The 19,676-nt window shown below is 44.4% G+C and overlaps 1 protein-coding gene across 1 annotated transcript in view; it reads right to left on the reverse strand.

The window, feature by feature from the left end:
• MED14 (mediator complex subunit 14) overlaps positions 1 to 14,826 on the reverse strand; it is a 219,484-nt gene extending 204,658 nt beyond the window's left edge. The window contains 1 exon segment of the mRNA XM_033948560.1: positions 14,442 to 14,826. Coding sequence (XP_033804451.1) covers positions 14,442 to 14,623 — 182 coding nt within the window. The 5' untranslated portion in view covers positions 14,624 to 14,826.
• Between the last annotated feature and the right edge of the window lie 4,850 nt (positions 14,827 to 19,676).

Genomic DNA, 19,676 nt, shown 5'->3' on the forward strand with positions numbered 1-19,676 from the left:
ACTTTTGGAAATGGGGATCCACATGAATTATGTGCTTCCTTACAAAAGGTGAAAATCTCAAAAGGAGAAGAGCAAGAAGGAATTTCTAGACAAGGAAGGATGATTTTGTCAGACTGGAGGAATTTGCATGAAGCTAAACATGAATTACAATTGAAATTAGGAGAGCTGGAAAAGAGAAGGTGTAATCAACAGCATGCCATTAGAATGCTACAATGTCAGAATAAGTTGTTAATGGATAAGGTAGACACCTATCAAAATGTAACAGAAAAGACAGCTGTGCGATGTGCACGATATAAATACAAAAAACGGAGGTGGAAAGTGAGTTACAGAAAAGTTAAAATCTTAATTTATCATCTGCCGGATGATTGGAATCCAAACAAACGGGATGGGGATATTTGGGATTCAAATTCTAATAACAGTGAGGAGGATATAGGTGTTGAAGGAGAACAGGCAGAAAGTTTAGAAGCAAAGCCTGTGAGGAGACAAAGATTACAGGGAAATTTGCAGACAGGAGAAAATCTGACTAGAAATAATGTTATGGAGGATGTTACTCCACAGGAAGTCATGGATACGATGGCACGCTTTAAACAGCAGCCTGGGGAACCACTAATACAATGGGTAATTCGGGTGCAGGAGCTGGGTGCAGCAGGGATTATGTTGGATGCCACAGATGCCCCTAAATTTGTTCAAATTAGTCAAGAAGTAGCAGTACAAAAGGTGTTACGGGAGGATCCTTATCCTGCAAAAAATGCCCAATGGTCTTTATTAGAGATAAATAATAGGGGTGTCACGAAGCGATATCCACTTGAATCTGATTGGCCCTCAAATGATAAAATTTGGTATACATTAAAAGATGCTCAAATGAGAATTAAGGAGGAGGCTATGAAGGCAGCCTTAGTAATAGGTCACGCTGACACATATATGTCATTACCTTTTACTGTGTCCATGAGAAATAAAATTATTAAGTATGCTGCACCGGCATACAAACAGGTAATGATAACTTTGTTGATCAATCAAATAGACAGGACTATTTTGGAAGCCTTAGAAGCGGTCCGACAGTTAGGAGATTGGGGGGACTGGGGACCTCAAAATACTTTTGATAAAAAGAGAAAAGGACAATCCAATTCAAACAGGGCTAATCGGGTGTCTCGGAGGAATATGTTTTTGAAATTAATAAAAGATGGTGTAAAGGGGGAAGAAATAGATGGGAAAAATACAGGGACATTATGGGAAATGTACAAAAGTAGAGGACTGGAAAGAAATCTATGTCTCAAGCACAAGTGAACAAAAGAGAGAGGGAGGATATTTTGGTGCCAACAGCTCCCCCTGAGGAAACTGCTTCCATTCTTTATCCTGATTTAAAAGGGTGGAAGTGTTGGGAGGATCAATAATGTGAATGCCGAGCCTCAGTGTTTGCCTGGACCAAATTAGAACAGCGTCCGCAGGTAGAGATAAATATTTAGTAGAAATCTGGGGAGCAAAAGGTACAAGCTGTAGTGGACACTGGGGTGGAGGAATATAAATATCAGGATTGGGGGGGAAATACTATTGTTTCTGAAATACTGGCTGGCAAACAAGCATATTTTGGCTCCAGAGTAGCAGATGTATTTTGATAGGAAGGTGAATGGGTGCCAAATACTGTACATAATCATGAACTAACCCTACGATATGATCAGTTAATGTTACATGTCGTCAATGATATCACAAAGAATTAACTTTATCTCATTGATTTAAAACCACATCACATTCTGTACCCTTAGATAGAAAATGGTGTAATTTTGAAATGAACCTTTATACAAGAAATATCACATAAAAATGTTTTTGTTGCTAGCAGTACTGTTAAACTTGTGATTCGTGCTATTCAAGCTCCCTTTTCAGTATGTGTATATCAAATGTAAATATTAATTTTTCTTTTGCCGATGTAGTTTATTGCCATCTATAAAGAAAGCCATGCAAAATATAGCAATCCTAAATAAAGCAAATCAGCAATGTAATTGCATTCTGTGACAGATCACATTGAAGCTACCACTGCACACCCTTGGTGGGATGCTTTTACTAGAGGGAGGGCTACGGCACAAAAGGTGTTTCTTCATTCCTTACTCTATATTTTTATTTAACTATCCTTATGTTAACATTTCTTAATTGTGGGTTTACCTATTGTGTATACAAACGGACACTCTCTCCCTTTATGCGGATGATTTCTTATTGGGAGGTGCAGACTTGAGGATCCAGGGGTGGACTGTTATGCCTATGTAATATGTCTCCTCATCTGATCAGTGTGTTGCCAAGACAACATCACAAGGACAGTAAAGACCAGATGGGCAGCTGATTTCACATCTCCTTGACCTGAATGTTGTCCAAACAACATCAAAGGTTTCCGCAACAAGTATCTGCTATCTTGACCTTTTTGACCTGGGGGTTGCCCAAACAGCATCAAAAGGACAGTAAAACCAAACAACATCAAAGGGCTCTGCAACACCTCCTTGTTAACATCAAAAGGACAGTAAAGCCAGGACCAGGTGTGCCTGAATCATAATAGCAGGACCAGCTGTTTTAACTCAGCAATTTTCATCTTATATAAGAACGGAATTCTGCCCCTAACATTAGAATCCAAGATGTCTCCAGGAACAGAATTAAAAGATGTCTAAAGGGGCAGTCTCCCGTGTCTACTCGCCTATCAATTGAGGGATTCCCAATTGTGAAGGAAGAGTGTTTGCCTGAGATACGGTGATGCTATTTTATTCTTATATTCATCTATATATATAAGTATAATAAAGTGTTATTGTTTATGCTTTATATTGTCTGTGTGCTTTTCTGAGATGTCACTGATCATCCCATTTGACAGAAATAAGTGGCGGAACACATAAGGTTACAGCAATGAGGCAGACAACATTCCAGAATGTAAGGTAACCATTTGAGGCAGTGCAGCTTGTGCGTGCGTGCGTGCGTACATAATCTCATGAACGCTCGTGAAATTCGGCACCTCTCCTGGCGGGGACTGCTTGATGTAAGATGGCGGTTGTGTCCAGTGCTGGAGGTGAGAGTTGAAGGCGGTTAAGGACACGACCAACTTAAGGCACAAGTTTTCCAGGCACAAGCTGGATATTGATCCTCTCCTCTACAAAAAAGCCTAGAGGACTACACCAAAATCTTGTCTCTTGCAGCTGATACTTTAGAATCTAAATCACAATTTTGCATGAGGTAAAACTCTTTATAGTTTCTAAATCTTTCCTTAATTGCTTCTGATAATTTCAGCTATACACAGCTGAAACCAGTGCAACATGCAGAAAGTGAAAAACTATCTAAACTTCACTTTCTACATTTTGCACTGCTTTCAGCTGTGTATAGCTGAAATTATCAGAAGCAATTAAGGAAAGATTTAGAAACTATAACAAGTCCTAATTTTGTACATAAAGAAATAAATCTAAGATAAATCTATTTTACAGGCTATATATAGTGGGAGTCGACAATAGAAAGTACAGGAGTCAGTCAATAGCCCTGATCACCAGGATGTATTTATTTATACCGAATATTTCTTAAACTTCAAACAATACACTACGCCAGACAGTTTACAACAGAGAATATAATATACACTAATTGATTAATTGCCATCAAAGCCAATTCCTAGTTTCCATACAAAGCAACTTACTCCAGAACTTGACAAGGCATATTGTTAAAAATTAGGGCTGCATTTCAAGTAAAATGTTTGTGATTAACTACACAATTAAATGTATGGTTTATTTTCACACTGCAGCTAATTGTGATGCTGGGCAAATTACTTAATCTTCCACTACTCAGTCACAAGGAGCTGCAATAGGAAAAATAAATAACATATCTTTAATCATGGGGTTAATCATGATTACAAATTTTAATCAAAATGCTGTCCTAGAAAGATTAAAAAGAATTACTCCAGGCAGAATTCTGCACTACTGCACAATTTGTGCAGAATTCCCCAGGGATACATAATTACTCAAGGGCTGCGCAGAATTTTGGTAGTGGGTTGGCATTCTCTCTCTGTCGGCAGTGATTCAGACCACAAAATCTTCAGGCAGTTTGCGTGGGCTCTACGGGCTTCCCTTTACTACAGTTCCACCCTCAATGATGTCACTTCCTCTTTCTGCAGCAGGACTGCAGTAGAGGGAAGCATGCAAAGCCAGAGGCAAGCTGCCATTGATTGGAATAGGCATAGTGGAGGTAGTGAGAGATGCCAGGTGGGGACAGGGGTGCGAGATGCCGGCTGGGAGACAAGGGGAGATAGCAAGAGATGCTAGCTGTGGAGACAGGGGGAGACAGCAAGAGATTCTAGGGGTGGATAGGGGGAGATAGCAAGAGATGCTAGCAGTGGGTGTTGGGGGGGGAAATAAATTCTAGCTTGAAAGGGATGAATGAAAGATGCAGATGATGGGTTAGGGGAGAGAGGCTGGCTCAGGGGTGGAAGATCCTGGATACTGAGCATAGAAAAAGGAACATTGAAGCAATGCTGGGTATGAAGAGGAACAGACATGGAGTAGAATGCTTCGTGGCGAGAGGGCATTGAGGCAGGGGCATAGAAGAAATGCTAGACACAGGGATAATTCTTGAAAAGGAGTGATTCTGACAGACGAAGGGAAATAGAGTGGGACACAGAGAGGAGAAGCTCAGGATAGAGACGAGGGAACAGATGCTAGATAGGACAGATAGGAACAAAATGTAAAATGGATAGGCGATCCTGAGAAGATGGTTACAAAAAAACAAACAAACCCCAAAGGAAAGCAGAAAAAGGGACTCTGGGACCTAAGTGAATAGAAAAATTAATGGCTCATACAATAAAAGATAGAAAGTATTTTATTCTGAATTTATTGAAACATATTAGCTTTCATAATTGTTTTTCAACAACATAAAGGCAAAATGAAGTAAATGAAAACAAACTAACCAAACTTCACTATGGGCTCCTTTTATCAAGGTGCGGTAGGGGTTTAACGCGCAGAATACTGCGCATTAAACCGCCTGCCGCGCTAGTCGCTAACGCCTCCATTGACGAGACGTTAGTATTTTGGCTTGCCACGGGAGTTAGCGCGTGATGAAATGTCCAACACACTAACCCCCCTTAGCGCGCCTTGATAAAAGGAGCCCTATGTTTATTAAAATCTACTAAGGTGGGTTTTTAAAAAGGTGTGCTGCTAGAAGAAAGTCCGTGCAAACAGAGGAGGCAAAGACTCACCAGAACCCTGAAGGAGAAGTATCGAACCACACCAAAGATACAGACTTGAGACCGAAGAGAAAGCTGAGAGAGGGGAAATCAGCAATCGTAGTAGGAGACTCAATCCTGAGAGAAGTGGACAGTCACACAGCAGGAGGGAGAAAGGACCAGCTAGTGACATGTCTCCCAGGGGCAAGAACGAAGGACATCACCGACAGAATCGAGAGGATCCTGGAAGGAGCTGAGACGGAAGAGACGGCAGTGATAATCCACGTTGGAACAAACGATGTCAACAGAAGAAATTACAGTAGGACTACACTAACTGAGCAATTCAAGATCCTGGGAAGAAAACTGAACCTGAGGACGCAGAAGATAGCTTTCTCAGAGATCCTGCCAGTATTGAGGGCAGATGTAAAGAGGCAGACCGAGCTACAAGCAATAAACGCATGGCTGAGGAGATGGTGCAAAGAGGAAGGTTTCCACTTTGTGAGGAACTGGACAACTTTTTGGGGAAAGAACAAGCTCTACAGGAGGGACGGACTGCACCTGAGCACGGCAGGAACGAGACTGCTGGCAAATAACATCAAGAAAGAAATAGACAAGGCTTTAAACTAAGAAGAAGGGAAAAGCCAACAGTCGACTTGGCGACGACACATCGGAAAAGAGTATCAAATGAAGATACTCAGCGGGAAAAATGCGGGGAAGAATTAAAAGACAAACTACAGGGGTCCAAGGAACAAGTGAAACTAGAGAGCAATAAGAAGAGAAAACAACAGGAGCTAGAGGGACATGTGGAAATGAGGAAGCAGGCTGAGGGCGAAGAAGACGCACCACAGGAAGAGGAAGAACAAAACGGAACTCAGGGGCTGGCATCCTGCGAGGGGGAAGGCAAGAGAAACAAATCACAAAGAAAAACAGCAGGGAAAGAAAAAAACAGGGACTTAAAATTGCTTATATGCCAACGCAAGGAGTCTAAGGACCAAAATGGGAGAACTGGAAGTCATGGCCAGAAAAGAGGATCTAGACATAATTGGAATCACGGAAACATGGTGGACTGAGGACAACAAATGGGACGTAGTACTGCCAGGGTACAAACTCTATAGGAGAGACAGGAATAGCGCTATATATAAAGGACTCCATTCACTCGGCCAGGATGAATACGGCAGCAAGGGCGGAAGGATTGGAATCACTATGCCAGGAAGAAATTGCCAGGAAGAAATGGAGCTGACATAAAATTGGGACTGTACTATCTCCCACCTGGACAACTAGAAGCAAACGACCACAACCTGGAAGCAGAATTGAGGCGGGAATGCAAAAGCGGGAGTGTGATGGTGATGGGGGACGTCAACTACCCTGGGATAGACTGGAGTACTGGAAACTCCAACTGCACAAGGGAAACAGAATTCCTAGAGACTGTGAGGGACTGCTTCATGAAACAGCTAGTCAAGGAACCAACACGAGGGGATATCACTCTCGACCTAATCCTCAAAGGACTAGGGGGACCCGCAAAGGAAGTGGAAGTAGTAGGACCACTAGGAAATAGCGATTATAACATGATCCAGTACAAATTAGAGGTAGGAACATCAAAAGTGAAGAGAACCACAGCAACAACCTCAACTTTAGAAAAGGGAACTACGGTGCTACGAGAACAATGGTGAGAAAGAAACTCAGAAACAGCTCAAGGAAGATGGAGATCGTAGAGAAAGCCTGGTCCCTACTCAAGGACACAGTGCAAAAAGCACAAAACCTGTACATCCCCAGGTTTAAGAAAGGGTGCAAAAAAAAAAAAAAAAAAAAATCGAACAAAAAACCCGGTGTGGATTACAAATAAAGAGAAGAAAGCGATAGGTGACAAGAAAATATCGTTTTGAAAATGGAAAAAGGACCAAACTGAGGAAAACTGGAAGGAACACAAAAAACACCAAAAAGAATGCCACAGAGTGGTTAGGAAAGCAAAAAGAGAATACAAAGAGAGGTTGGCTGGGGAAGCAAGAAACTTCAAAACGTTCTTCCAATATGTGAAAGGGAAGCAACCGGTGAGGGAGAAAGTGGGACCGTTGGATGATGGAGACAGAAAGGGAGTGATAAAGGAGGAAAAAGAGGTAGCTGATAGGTTAAACAAGTTCTTCTCATTGGTCTTCACAAGTGAGAACACATCCAATATACCAGAACCCGAGGAGATCATAAGTGGGGATCAGGATGAAAAACTGGAACAAATAGTGGTAAGCCAGGAGGATGTCCTCCGACAGATAGATAGATTGAAAAGCGACAAATCACCGGGCCCGGACGAAATCCACCCAAGTATATTAAAAGAACTAAGAAACAAAATAGCGGAAACACTCCGGCAAATTTATAATCTATCCTTGAAAACTGGGGAGATCCCGGAGGACTGGAAAATAGCAAATGTCACACCTATCTTTAAGAAGGGATTGAGGGGTGACCCGGGGAACTACAGGCCGGTAAGCTTAACTTCGGTTCCGGGTAAGATAATGGAAGCACTGATAAAGGACAATACTGGTGAACACATAGAAAAAAATGGACAACTGAAAGCGAGCCAACATGGCTTCTGCAAGGGAAGGTCGTGCCTAACGAACTTACTGTACTTCTTTGAGGGGATAAACAGCCAGATGGACAAAGGGGAATCCATAGACATCATCTACCTCAACTTCCAAAAAGCAAGGTACCCCATGAGAGGCTGCTTAGGAAGCTGTGGAACCAAGGGGTGGAAGGGGATGTATACCGATGGATTAAACACTGGTTGGCAGGAAGAAAGCAAAGGGTTGGAGTAAAAGGCCAATACTCGGACTGGCAGTGGATCACGAGCGGTGTTCCGCAGGGGTCGGTGCTGGGACCGCTGCTGTTCAATATATTTATAAACGACCTGGAAACGGGGACGAAGTGTGAAGTTATTAAATTTGCGGATGACACCAAACTCTGCAGCAGGGTTAGAACTGTGGAAGAATGTGAAGACCTGCAAAGGGACCTAAAGAAACTGGAAGAGTGGGCAAAAAAGTGGCAAATACACTTTAATATAGAGAAATGCAAGGTCATGCATATAGGGAAAAAGAACCCGATGTTCAGCTACACAATGGGGGGATCATTGCTAGGGTAAAGTAACCTTGAAAAAGACTTGGGTGTGCTGGTGAATACAACAATGAAATCATCGGCACAGTGTGCGGCGGCCTCAAAGAAAGCAAACAGAATGTTGGGTATCATTAAGAAGGGTATCACGACCAGAACGAAGGAAGTCATCATGCCACTGTATCACGCAATGGTGCGCCCGCATCTGGAGTACTGTGTCCAGTATTGGTCGCCGTACCTCAAGAAGGACATAGCGATACTTGAAAGAGTCCAGAGAAGAATGACGAAAATGATAAGAGGGATGGAAAACTTTTCATACGCTGAGAGGTTAGAAAAGCTGAGGCTCTTCTCCCTGGAAAAGCGAAGACTTAGAGGAGACATGCTAGAAACTTTCAAAATCATGAAAGGCATAGAGAAGGTAGACAGGGACAGATTCTTCAGACTATGGGGAACCACAAGTACAAGGGGGCACTTGGAGAAACTGGAAGGGGACAAGTTTAGAACCAATGCCAGGAAGTTCTTCTTCACTCAGAGGGTGGTGGACACATGGAATGCGCTCCCGGAGGTTGTGATAGGGCAGAGTACGCTACGGGGATTCAAAGAAGGATAGGGGGATTGAGGGGTACAGATAAAAGTAGAGATAGGTTAGGAAGAGTATAGATAGAAGAAAAAGAGGGATTATAGGGCTAAGTCAAGGAACACCTGACAGGTCATAGACCTGATGGGCCGCCGCGGGTGCGAGTTGCTCTGGTCTGACCCAGCAGTCTCTGGTCCAGTCTGACCTCTGGTCTGACCCAGCGGAGGCAACTTCTTATGTTCTTACTATCACGGTCCAGCGAAGTAACTGCTCCAACACTCATAGGAATTATATGAGCATCAGAGTAGTTACCTCACTGGGCCGCAGCAGAAACCTCTATCATGGCTTAGTAAAACCCAGCATTAATTAAAATACTTTACTGTACTGAAATTCGGGATAATAAGCAAAAATTTGCAGAATTTTGAATTTTTTTTATGCAGAATTCCACCAGAAGTAAAGAATAAAAGGTAACAAAAATACAAAATTGAATTAACTACAAATTAAAGAATCTAAAACCACATGCAGAATAGCTAAGAACAGCCTTAGAGATTTCAAAGGCTACTTCAGAAAAGCAAGCCCATCAAAAATATAATACACACTCCACATTTGGTCCTGACACTTCAGAAATTAACAGTACAGTAGATGATGGCTGATAGTCCAAAGAGTCTGACCAACCCTCACATACATTATCAATTCATGATTAAAACCAATAATGAATGTGATGTAAAATACACATACTTGATCCTGATCTTTTTGCCATTTTTTGGCCACAGATCACATTAGTTCACCTAGCACTAGCCTCATGTCCCAACTACTGAAATTGCTGTCATACTTAAGGCGACCATACATCCCGTTTTGAACGGGACCATCCTATTTTTAGATCCCCTTTCTCATTGTCCCCACGCACAGCTTCGGGACGCCAAAATGTCCCATTTTCAGATTGCATGGGGACAACGGGACAAGCGATCGCTTCCCTGCCACGCCAAAGCCAGCCTGCCTGCCTCCCCCTCACGGATCGGCCCCCGCTGCTGCTTCCTGCCCACCGAAGCCTGGCCTACCGCCACTTCAAAACACACACACACACCCCCGGTCCACGCACCAGCCCACAAACCTTCCCGACGTCAATTCTGATGTCGGAGAGGAAGTTCTGGGCCAGCCAATCACTGCAGCAGAAGACCGAGGGGGGGGGGCAGGCATCGGCGGGCAGGAAGCAGCAGGGGGGGGTTGAATCGGTGTAGGCTTCAGCGCTGGAGGGAGGCAGACAAGCAAGCTGGCTTTAGCACAGCAGGGAGGGAGGTAGGCTGGCTGGCTTCATGGATGGGACAAAGGCTGGAAGGCAGTGAGGGGGACATAGGAAGGGGCACTAAGGACATAAGAAGGAGGCACTGGGGGCACCAAGAACATAGGAAGGAGCACTAAGGACATGGGAAGGAGGCACTGGGGGCACTAATGACATAGGAAGGAGGCACTGGGGGCACTAACGACATGGGAAGGGGCACTAAGGACATAGGAAGGAAGGAGGGAATAGAATGGGACAATTGCTGGGACTGAGTGCAGAAAGAAAGAAAGAAAGAAAGAAAGAAAGAAAGAAAGAAAGAAATGAGAGAAAGGATGCACAGTCAGAAGGAAACACAACCAGAGATTCATGAAATCACCAGACAGCAAAGGTAGGAAAAATGATTTTATTTTCAATTTAGTGATCAAAATGTGTCAGTTTTGAGAATTTATATCTGCTGTCTATATTTTGCACTATATTTGTCTATTTTTCTATAGTTACTGAGGTGACATTGCATATTTTAAAGTCATCTACCTTGACATATTTGAAAAAACCCCAAATATAAATGATAATTAACATTTTCCCTGCGTATATTGTGCTTTGTGGGTTTTTAAAAAAATTTTTATGGTTACTATTATGAATTAATAAGATATTATGTGTACATGAAAAATGAATGGAAGAAATTGGGGTGAGACTGACAATTAATAGCTGTCCCGTTTTGATGAAAAAATAAATGGTCACGTTAATCATACTCCATCCAGCCTATCCTGATCTGATATACAAGACAGCCTATATAACTCTGCAAAACAGCAGCCTTAGCTTCCTTTATCACTGAGTTGCTATATAATCGTAACGTCCATGAGGTGATTTAAGTTTTAGCTTTATTTTTATACCATTCTCTTTCTACTAGGGATCCTCTACTTTTATCTCAACACCTATTTTTGTACTTTACTCCTTTAACACAACTTGTACTTGAGGCAACAGAGAGTTAAGTGGCTTGCCAAAGAGAATCAGTAGGACTTGAGTGGGATTTTCCTAGTTCACAGCCTGTGTTCCAACCATTAGGCTACTCCCAGAAAACTACTACTACTACTTCTTAACATTTCTATAGTGCTGAGAGGCATATGCAGCACTGTACATTTAACATACAATAGACATAAGAATAGCCTTACTGGATCAGACCAATGATCCATCTAGGTCAGTATCCCATCTTCATGGAGGCCAATTCAAGTCACAAGTAGAGAGTTGCGCGGGGACAGAAATCCCACCCGTCCCCGCCAAAGTCTCACCCGTCCCCACCCTTCCCCGTGAGGAATCCCTCCGTCCCCACCCGTCCCCGTGAGGAATCCCCTCCGTCCCCACCCATCCCTATAAACTTCAGAAATAGTTATTTCATTTAATTATGCTACTGAATTAAAGGCTCTGGTAGAAACCCATTTATAAATAAGCAAAAAGACTTTATTAATTTGGAAATATTAATTGGGAAGAATACATACTTTGTAAACGGGTTTCTACCAGAGCCTCTTTTGTTTATAAATTTTTATCAACACAACTAATATACTACTTTGTCCTGAAGCAAAAAAAAAAGAAATAGAATTCTTTTCCTACCTTTGTTGCCTGGTTTCTGCTTTCCTCAAGCTCTCATTCAGTTCCTTCCATCCACTGTCTCTCTTCCTTCTGCGTCTTCCATTTGCTCTGTTACTGTGCCTCTCCCTTTCTCCCCCCTTCCAAATTGGTCTGGCACCCATCTTCTTCCCTCCGCTCCCCCCATAGTCTGGCATCTGTCTTCTTCCCTGCCAGCGTCTTCTCCCCATTCTCTCTTCCCCATTTCCTTTCAGCGTCCTTCTCCCCCCCCATCTTCCCCATGTCCTGTCAGCGTCCTTCTCCCCCCTCTGTCTTCCCCATGTCCTTTCAGTGTCCTTCTCCCCCCTCTGTCTTCCCCATATCCTTTCAGCGTCCTTCTCCCTCTCTGTCTTCCCCATGGCCTTTCAGCGTCCTTCTCCACACCCCCCCCCGTCTTCCCCATGGCCTTTCAGCGTCCTTCTTCACCCCCCCGTCTTCCCCATGTCCTTTCAGCATCCTTCTCCACCCCTTTGTCTTCCCCATGTGCTTTCAGCATCCTTCCCCCCCCCCGTCTTCCCCATGGCCTTTCAGCATCCTTCTCCACCCCTTTGTCTTCTCCAGTGCTTTCAGCGTCCTTCTCCCACCTCCTTCTCTCTCGCCCCGGGTGCAGCACAGCCGGCCAGGTCCCCTTACTTTTGTGGCGCTTCCCCGACCGACCGACCGACAACAGCCCCGGTCTGACAAACCTCCCTGTCCTTAACCGCGAATCTAAATTTCCTTCTTACAGCTGCTGTAAGAAGGTAATTTAGATTCGCGGTTAAGGGCAGGGAGGTTTGTCGGACCAGGGCTGTTGTCGGTCGGTCGGGGAAGCGCCACAAAAGTAAGGGGACCTGGCCAGCTGTGCTGCACCCGGGGCGGGGCAGACTGCCCCCCTCCCTTGGTAGCCACGCGAGCCGCGAGGCTACTCCTCCTTACCTACCCTGCCTGCAGCACAGAGCCAAACGGAAGTCTTCCCGACGTCAGCGCTGACGTCAGAGGGAGGGAGGGATTTGTTAAAGCCCTCCCTCCCCTCCGACGTCAGTGCTGACGTTGGGAAGACTTCCGTTCAGCTCTGTGCTGCAAGCAGAGCAGGTAGGGAGAAAAGCCGTGCGACTTAGTACACGGGATCCCCGCGACCCTAGGGGGTGTCCCCATGGGATTCCCACAATTCTAGGGGGCGTCCCCACGGGATCCCCGTGACCCGAAGGGGGAACCCACAGGTCCCGCGGGATTCCCGTCGTCCCCGTTCCCGTGCAGCTCTCTAGTCACAAGTACCTGGCAAAAGCCCAAAGAGTAACAGCATTCCATGCCAGCGATCCAGGGCAGCCCCTGCTCTGAATAGCTAATTTGGGCACACAGGACATACAAAACTTGGGAAGTTCCTTGCAGAAAGAATGATAGGTCAGAGATAGGTAATTTTAGGTGAGTGGGAGTTAGGAATTGAAAGCAGCCTTGAAAAAGAGGCGCCTTTAGCTTGGATTTGACCAGTGCTCGAGTACTGAAGAACAGATTTCTAAATCCTATCACATAAACTTAGACCAGCGCTTCATTTGCTTAGATTTAGGTGCTCAAGCGAGATGCCCAGCCTGGAGCTCTGGTGGACAGGAGGAAACGAGTCAGGAAACAAGTCTGAGGCTCCAGGTGGGGATGAGCAAGGCACATACCCTGTTTCCCCAAAAATAAGACCTAGCATGATTTTTAAAGATGCTCCTAACATAAGCCCTACCCCAAAAATAAGTCCTAGTTAAGACCGACCCCTGAAGTTCCCCCCTAATGTCCCCGACACTCCCTGACACTGGTGCTGCCTGATTCGCCGAAAAAAATCAGACTCGTTAATTCAGCAATCCCCACCCCGGTGAGACCTGACATACCTCTGCTCATAGTCCTCCAAAAACAGCTGCCGTCGCTGTTGTTTTGGAGGCCTTGGAGCGGAGGTATGTCAGTCTCACGGTGGGAGGGTCAGTGGGGGTCTGCTGCACAAGGGGGTGGGAGGGATAGAAAGATGCTGCACAAGGAGATGGGTGACAGGGGAGGAAAGATGCTGCACAAGGGGTGGGGGAGAGAGAGAAAGGAAAGAGGAAGAATTGGGGTGGAGAAGAGGAAGGGAGAGTTGATTGTTGTACATCAGGGATGTCAAAGTCCCTCCTCGAGGGCCACAATCCAGTCAGGTTTTCAGGATTTCCCCAATGAATATGCATGAGATCTATTTGCATGCACTGCTATCATTGTATTCTAATAGATCTCATGCATATTCATTGAGGAAATCTTGAAAACCCGACTGGATTCCGGCCCTTGTGGACCGGAGTTGCCCACCCCTGCTCTAGATCAGGGGTGTCAAAGTCCCATCCAGTCAGGTCTTCAGGATTTCCCCAATGAATATGCATGAGATCTATTTGCATGCACTGCTATCATTGTATTCTAATAGATCTCATGCATATTCATTGGGGGAAATCCTGAAAACCCGACTGGATTACGGCCCTGGAGGAGGGACTTTGAAGAAAAAAATAAAAAAGACATCCCCCGAAAATACATAGTAACATAGTAGATGACGGCAGATAAAGACCCGAATGGTCCATCCAGTCTGCCCAACCTGATGCAATTTAAATTTTTTCTTCTCAGCTATTTCTGGGCAAGAATCCAAAGCTCTACCCGGTACTAATGCGGTTTTTGGAGCCCAAATTAATATGCCACTGTTTTATTTGGGGGGGGGGGGACACGGTACTTACAGGTCAGCCAACACGTTGATCTCCTGGTACGTTCTCTGTAGCAGGAAATCGATGAGGGCACTGAGCCTGTAGCCAGGACTCGCGGCGGCGGCGTTGGCGGAGCCCGGAGGAGGCAGCGCAGGGGCGGACGCGGGGCCCCCCGCCGACACCTGCTGAACGCTCTCCAGCTGTACCGGCGCCATGTTCACCCGCGCAGCAGCAGCAGCAGCAGTCAAAAGCCGGCACGCGCCCGCCCAACAGCTACGAGCCGCCGAGCCCCTTTCCCATGGGAGTCCGACTCTAGCCCCGGCCTGGACTCGCCTCAGACGCCGCCATGATTCAGGCGCTTCAGGCGCCCAGACCGGAAGTGAGCGGTTACGCAAGAACGGCCGGAAACACTCCGAATCGGTCTCTAGGGTTTCCACGCCGCGGCGCTATGACATCACCGGCGTCAGAGACGGCGCTGGTCGTTAGAAGGGAACGCGCGATCGCGCGCTGAGGCTCGAGCGTAAGGGGGGGGGTGTACGACGTCGCGAGGCTTTTGCTGGCTGTCTGGGAGCGGAGCCGTGAGTGAGGTGGGGGAAGGGTTGAATAATAATGAAGAAAAAAGAAACCAACAAGGAAATGATGGGGAAAGGTTATGCAGGTGGTGGCTGGCATGCAGCACGTACGAAAATTTAGTATTTATTTACTTGGTGGCTTCTTTGAGGGTGCTAAATGCAAAACAAACCCTGGGCTTCTCAATTTTGAGATTTTAATCCACACGGTTGGGGCTCCTTTTACTAAGGTGCGCTAGGGCTTTTACGCGTGGAATAGCGCGCGCTACACCTTAACGCTACCATTGAGCTGGCATTAGTTCTAGAAGCGTAGCACGCGGTAATTGCCTGTGTGCGCTAAAAACAGCCAGAACACAGAAAACACCTTCACCTAGTATGGAATATGTCATCACAAACTAACCCCTCCTCCTTTTACAAAACTGTAATGTGGTTTTTAGCCACGGTGGTAACAGCTCAGACGCTCATAGAATTCTGAGCATCAGAGCTGTTACCACCATGGCCAGCGCTAAAAAACGCTATACAGTTTTGTAAAAGGAGGGCTAAAATAAAATTACATAGACAAAAGGTTAAACTAAACCACCAAGAAGCTGGGCTCTGCATACAATGCAACACCACAGAAACAGTTACGCTCCTCCCCTAAAGCAAGAAAATAAATAAATAGAATTTTTTTTTCTACCTGTCTTTGGTTTCTGCTTTCCTCATCTTCTTGTCACTCTCTTCCTTTCATCCCTCTCTCTGCACCTACTATCTGGCATCTTCTCTCCTATGCCCCTTCCAGAAACTCAATGCCTTGCCCTTCCATCTTTCCCTTCACCCCCATTGGTCTGGCATCCATCTTCTTCCATTCCCTCCTCCAATGGTCTAGCATCTCTCTCCTTCCCTTCCCTCTCCCACACCCCTATGGTCTGGCATTTCACTCCCTCCCTTTTCTTCCCTCATCTTCCTTCTCAATTTATTTTCTGCATCTGTCTAGATTACATTCTTACTACCCTATCATCAATTTTCCTTTTCACTATCTACCTACAGCTTGACATCTCTTTCCGTCACCCCTCCAGTATTTCACTAACTCAATCCTCTTCCCCCCATCATGTGCCCTCTTTTGATTTATCCCCTCCTTCCATCATGTGCCCTCACTTTCTATCCCTTCCATCCAGTATCATCTCCTCTCTCTCTCCACTTCCATCCAGCGTCTGCTCCCTCTCTCCACTTCCATTCAGTGTCTGCTCCCCTCTTTCTCTCCTCCCCACTTTTTTACTGCATCTGCTCCTATCTTTCTCACTAACCTCCCCACTTCCATCCAGCATCTGCTCCCTTCTCTCTCCCATCCAGACTTCCATCCAGCATAGGCTCCCCCTCTACCCTCCCTATTAACATCCAATGTCTGTCCTTTTTCTCTCTCCATCCACCCCTCTCATCAGCATCTGCCCCTTGTCTCTCCCTTCCCCCACTTCCATCAGCATTTGCCTCCTTTCCCTCCAACCCAATTCCATCCACTATCAAGGTTTCAAGGTTTATTAAAAATGTGTTATACCGCTTAACCTAAAATTCAAAGTGGTGTACAATAAAATTCATTATCCCAGGACAAGCAGGCAGCATATTCTCACATGTGGGTGACGTCATCTTAATAAAATTCATTATCACCATACAATGACACAAAAGCAAATGATTAAAAACAGAACATATTATTACTGGGGATTGGTCACTAAAAACAAAAACACATGCACCAGATAGGCAGAATAAAACAAGGGAAAAGGGGAGAACTACAATTCCACCAATTCCATCAGCATCTACCCCCTTTCTCTCCCTCCACCACCCTTCCACACCAATATCCTGCTCCTTTCTCTCTCCCTCCATCCCAATGCCATGATGACTGCAGCTGCCGGCTCTGCTCCGGAAGAAATAAGTGACGTTAGAGGGGGTGGAACAGCAGACGCAGGGAGTTGCTGCAAGGTCCCGCGATGACTGCGGCTGCCGGTCCACCCCCTCCGACGCCACATACTTCTTCCGGAACACAGCCAGCAGACGAAGTCATCGCGGGACCTTCCTGCACCTCAGCACAGCTGCCGATTCTGCTCTGGAACAAGTACATTGGAGGGGGTGGACCAGCAGCTATGCTGAGGTGCAGGTCCTGTGGCAGAGTAGGGCAAGAGTAGGGGCTGTGCACCCCCCAGGGCTTGCGCCCGGAGCAGTCCGCCCCTGCCCCGCCCTTGGTACTCCATTGGGTAGAGTCGTAGGTCAACATCATAAGTAGAGTTGCAAAAAAATCCCAATAACAAAATAATCACATATAAAGTGTAATCAGTATCAATTGAATCCTGGCTTTGGGTTTCTGTGCAAACAAGGGAAAAAGACCTCAAGATGCCCTTTATGTCATTTCAAGCAGACAGTGCTGATCAACTGAATAAGACATCAGGATTTTTTCAACCAAAGCTAAGTTATTTTGATTTTTGAAATTATAAGGTGTTTAGTTATTTACAATATTGCAAGAGGGTTTTTTTAATGACCAATGATTACATGGATGTCTTATTCAATTCCCTCTTGCTTGCACAGAAACCCAAAGCCAGGATTAAATTGATACTTATTGCACCTTATATGAGATTACTTTGTTGGAATTTTTTGCAACTCTACTTTTGATGTTTATCTTTAGATTATTTGCTTGTAGAGTTTTTTTTTGTCTGTTACGTAACATTAAAACTGCTGGAAAAAAAAGCATTTAAAAAATGAAAATATGGATAACCGTAATGTTTTCATACTAATGTATTGCTGCACAATGTTAAAATAGGTTCTTCTTTACATGCTCCAGATCAATGTTTGCAATTTGTGTTGTCTAATTATCCTGTTTACTATTCAGTTCATAAGGCTTGGCAATGGACTTGCACGTATTTGAAACTTTCTTCAGTCAGCTCTCCTTTATTGACGATCAGGGGAAAGCCACAATTCTGCCCTGGAATGGAGACGTCCCTGTTTGATTCTTGGTCAGTTAAAGGATTAGTCTACTTACACCATATACTTACCTCAGCTGGACAGATGCGTTCATATCCAAATTTGGTCCAGAGGTTTGGGCTTTCGCCTAATGATGTATTCCCTTATTTGCAGTTGCAACATTATGTACGCACCTTACCACCTGTAATCTTAACCAAGGTTGTTTTTTGACTCCTTGAAAGAAGCTTATTGTTTGGAGGCGCAGTCTATGATTCTTCTGCGCTTCCATCATAAATTTTTGTTGGAAGTGGCCCCTGGCTTTGATTTTGCTTCTTTGGGGGAGCGTTGGTCTGTTGATTTGGGGACCCCTATTTCTGCAGAATTGCTAAAAGGCACTTTGAAGTCTTTTAAGCAGTCCTTGATTGAATTACAATATAAACTGCTTATGCAGGTTTACATTTCCCCTGCAGGGCATATCATGCTGCTCTTCGTCTGGATTCTTGTTGTCCTAAATGTGTGTGTAGGGGGGAGGGGGTGAATGCAACTTTGGGGCATATGTTTTATTCTTGTCCAGTTTTGCGATTTTGGAAGATTCTTCATCATCACATTGCTCAGCTTTGGAAAACGCGTTGTTCGCCTCATCCAAAGATGCTCTTCACTACTTCAGCCTTGGCTCATCCTGTTCCAAGAGGCCTACGTACTTTTTTGTAGCGTGCCTTATTGTTTGGAAATAAATCTATTTTGGTACATTGGCTAGATGCGCATCCTCCTACCTTGTCACAATGGCGATCCTTGATGATTTATCAATTGAAGATGGAACATTGTGACATTCCTGAGATGGACTCTGTTAAGGGCCATCAATTAAAACTTACTTGGGAGCCTTTTTGGGCCTCTTTGACCAGGTATGCTCATAGCCATGTATTGAATATTTGACTAGGAAGTTATTTTCTGGTATTGTCTGTGACATTTGCTCTTCTGCTGCTCCATTCCTTTTATTTATTTATTTTTCTTTCTTTATATTTATTTATTTATTTTCATTTCTTTTGGGTGGGGGGAGGGGGAGGTTTTTATGGTTTTTAAAATTTGGTCTATGCTTTATTCTTATTTCTGGTTTTCGTTTGTGCTTTTGACCAATAAACAGTTTTGCAATAAAATAGTTTTTTCCTTCTTTAAAACAACTTTTGCTGTTCAAAAATGCTGGTTGGAACTTATAGAGTTACAGCTAATTAGCTGAATCACATCGGTTTTGTAAATTTTTTTTTCAATTAAAAATCGCTAAAAGTTTAGGGCCTCTTTTACAAAGCCACAGTAGCAATTCTTCTGCGGCACCAAAGCCCATTAAATTCCTATGGACTTCATTGCATTTGCTGTGGGAGAATCGTTACTATGGCTTTGTAAAAGGAGCCCTTAAAATGTTATATCCAATGACATCTTTATTGGGCTCATTTTCAAAGTACTGTAGGTTTCTATGGTAGTTTGTGTGTCTAAGCGCTTTGAAAATGAGCCCCTATACGTTCTAACCACGGAATAAAAGCTTGTATCAGTGACAGAAGGCTGGGAGCTGTCCAAAATAAAAGTTCTAAAGTGTTATTAAAAGCATTATTTTACCTCAACACATAATAATAATTTATTTTTCTTTTTTTACAAGTATTGTTCTGCAATTGTGTTTTATGATTGTAAACTGTATAGTTAATATACGGTATAACATTTTTAAATAAATAAATGAATGCATACAATTATATAAAAGCATAAGAAACATTATAGGTGAAATTAACAA

Source organism: Geotrypetes seraphini, chromosome 6 (genome assembly GCF_902459505.1).
Source record: "Geotrypetes seraphini chromosome 6, aGeoSer1.1, whole genome shotgun sequence".
NCBI lineage: Eukaryota > Metazoa > Chordata > Amphibia > Gymnophiona > Dermophiidae > Geotrypetes > Geotrypetes seraphini.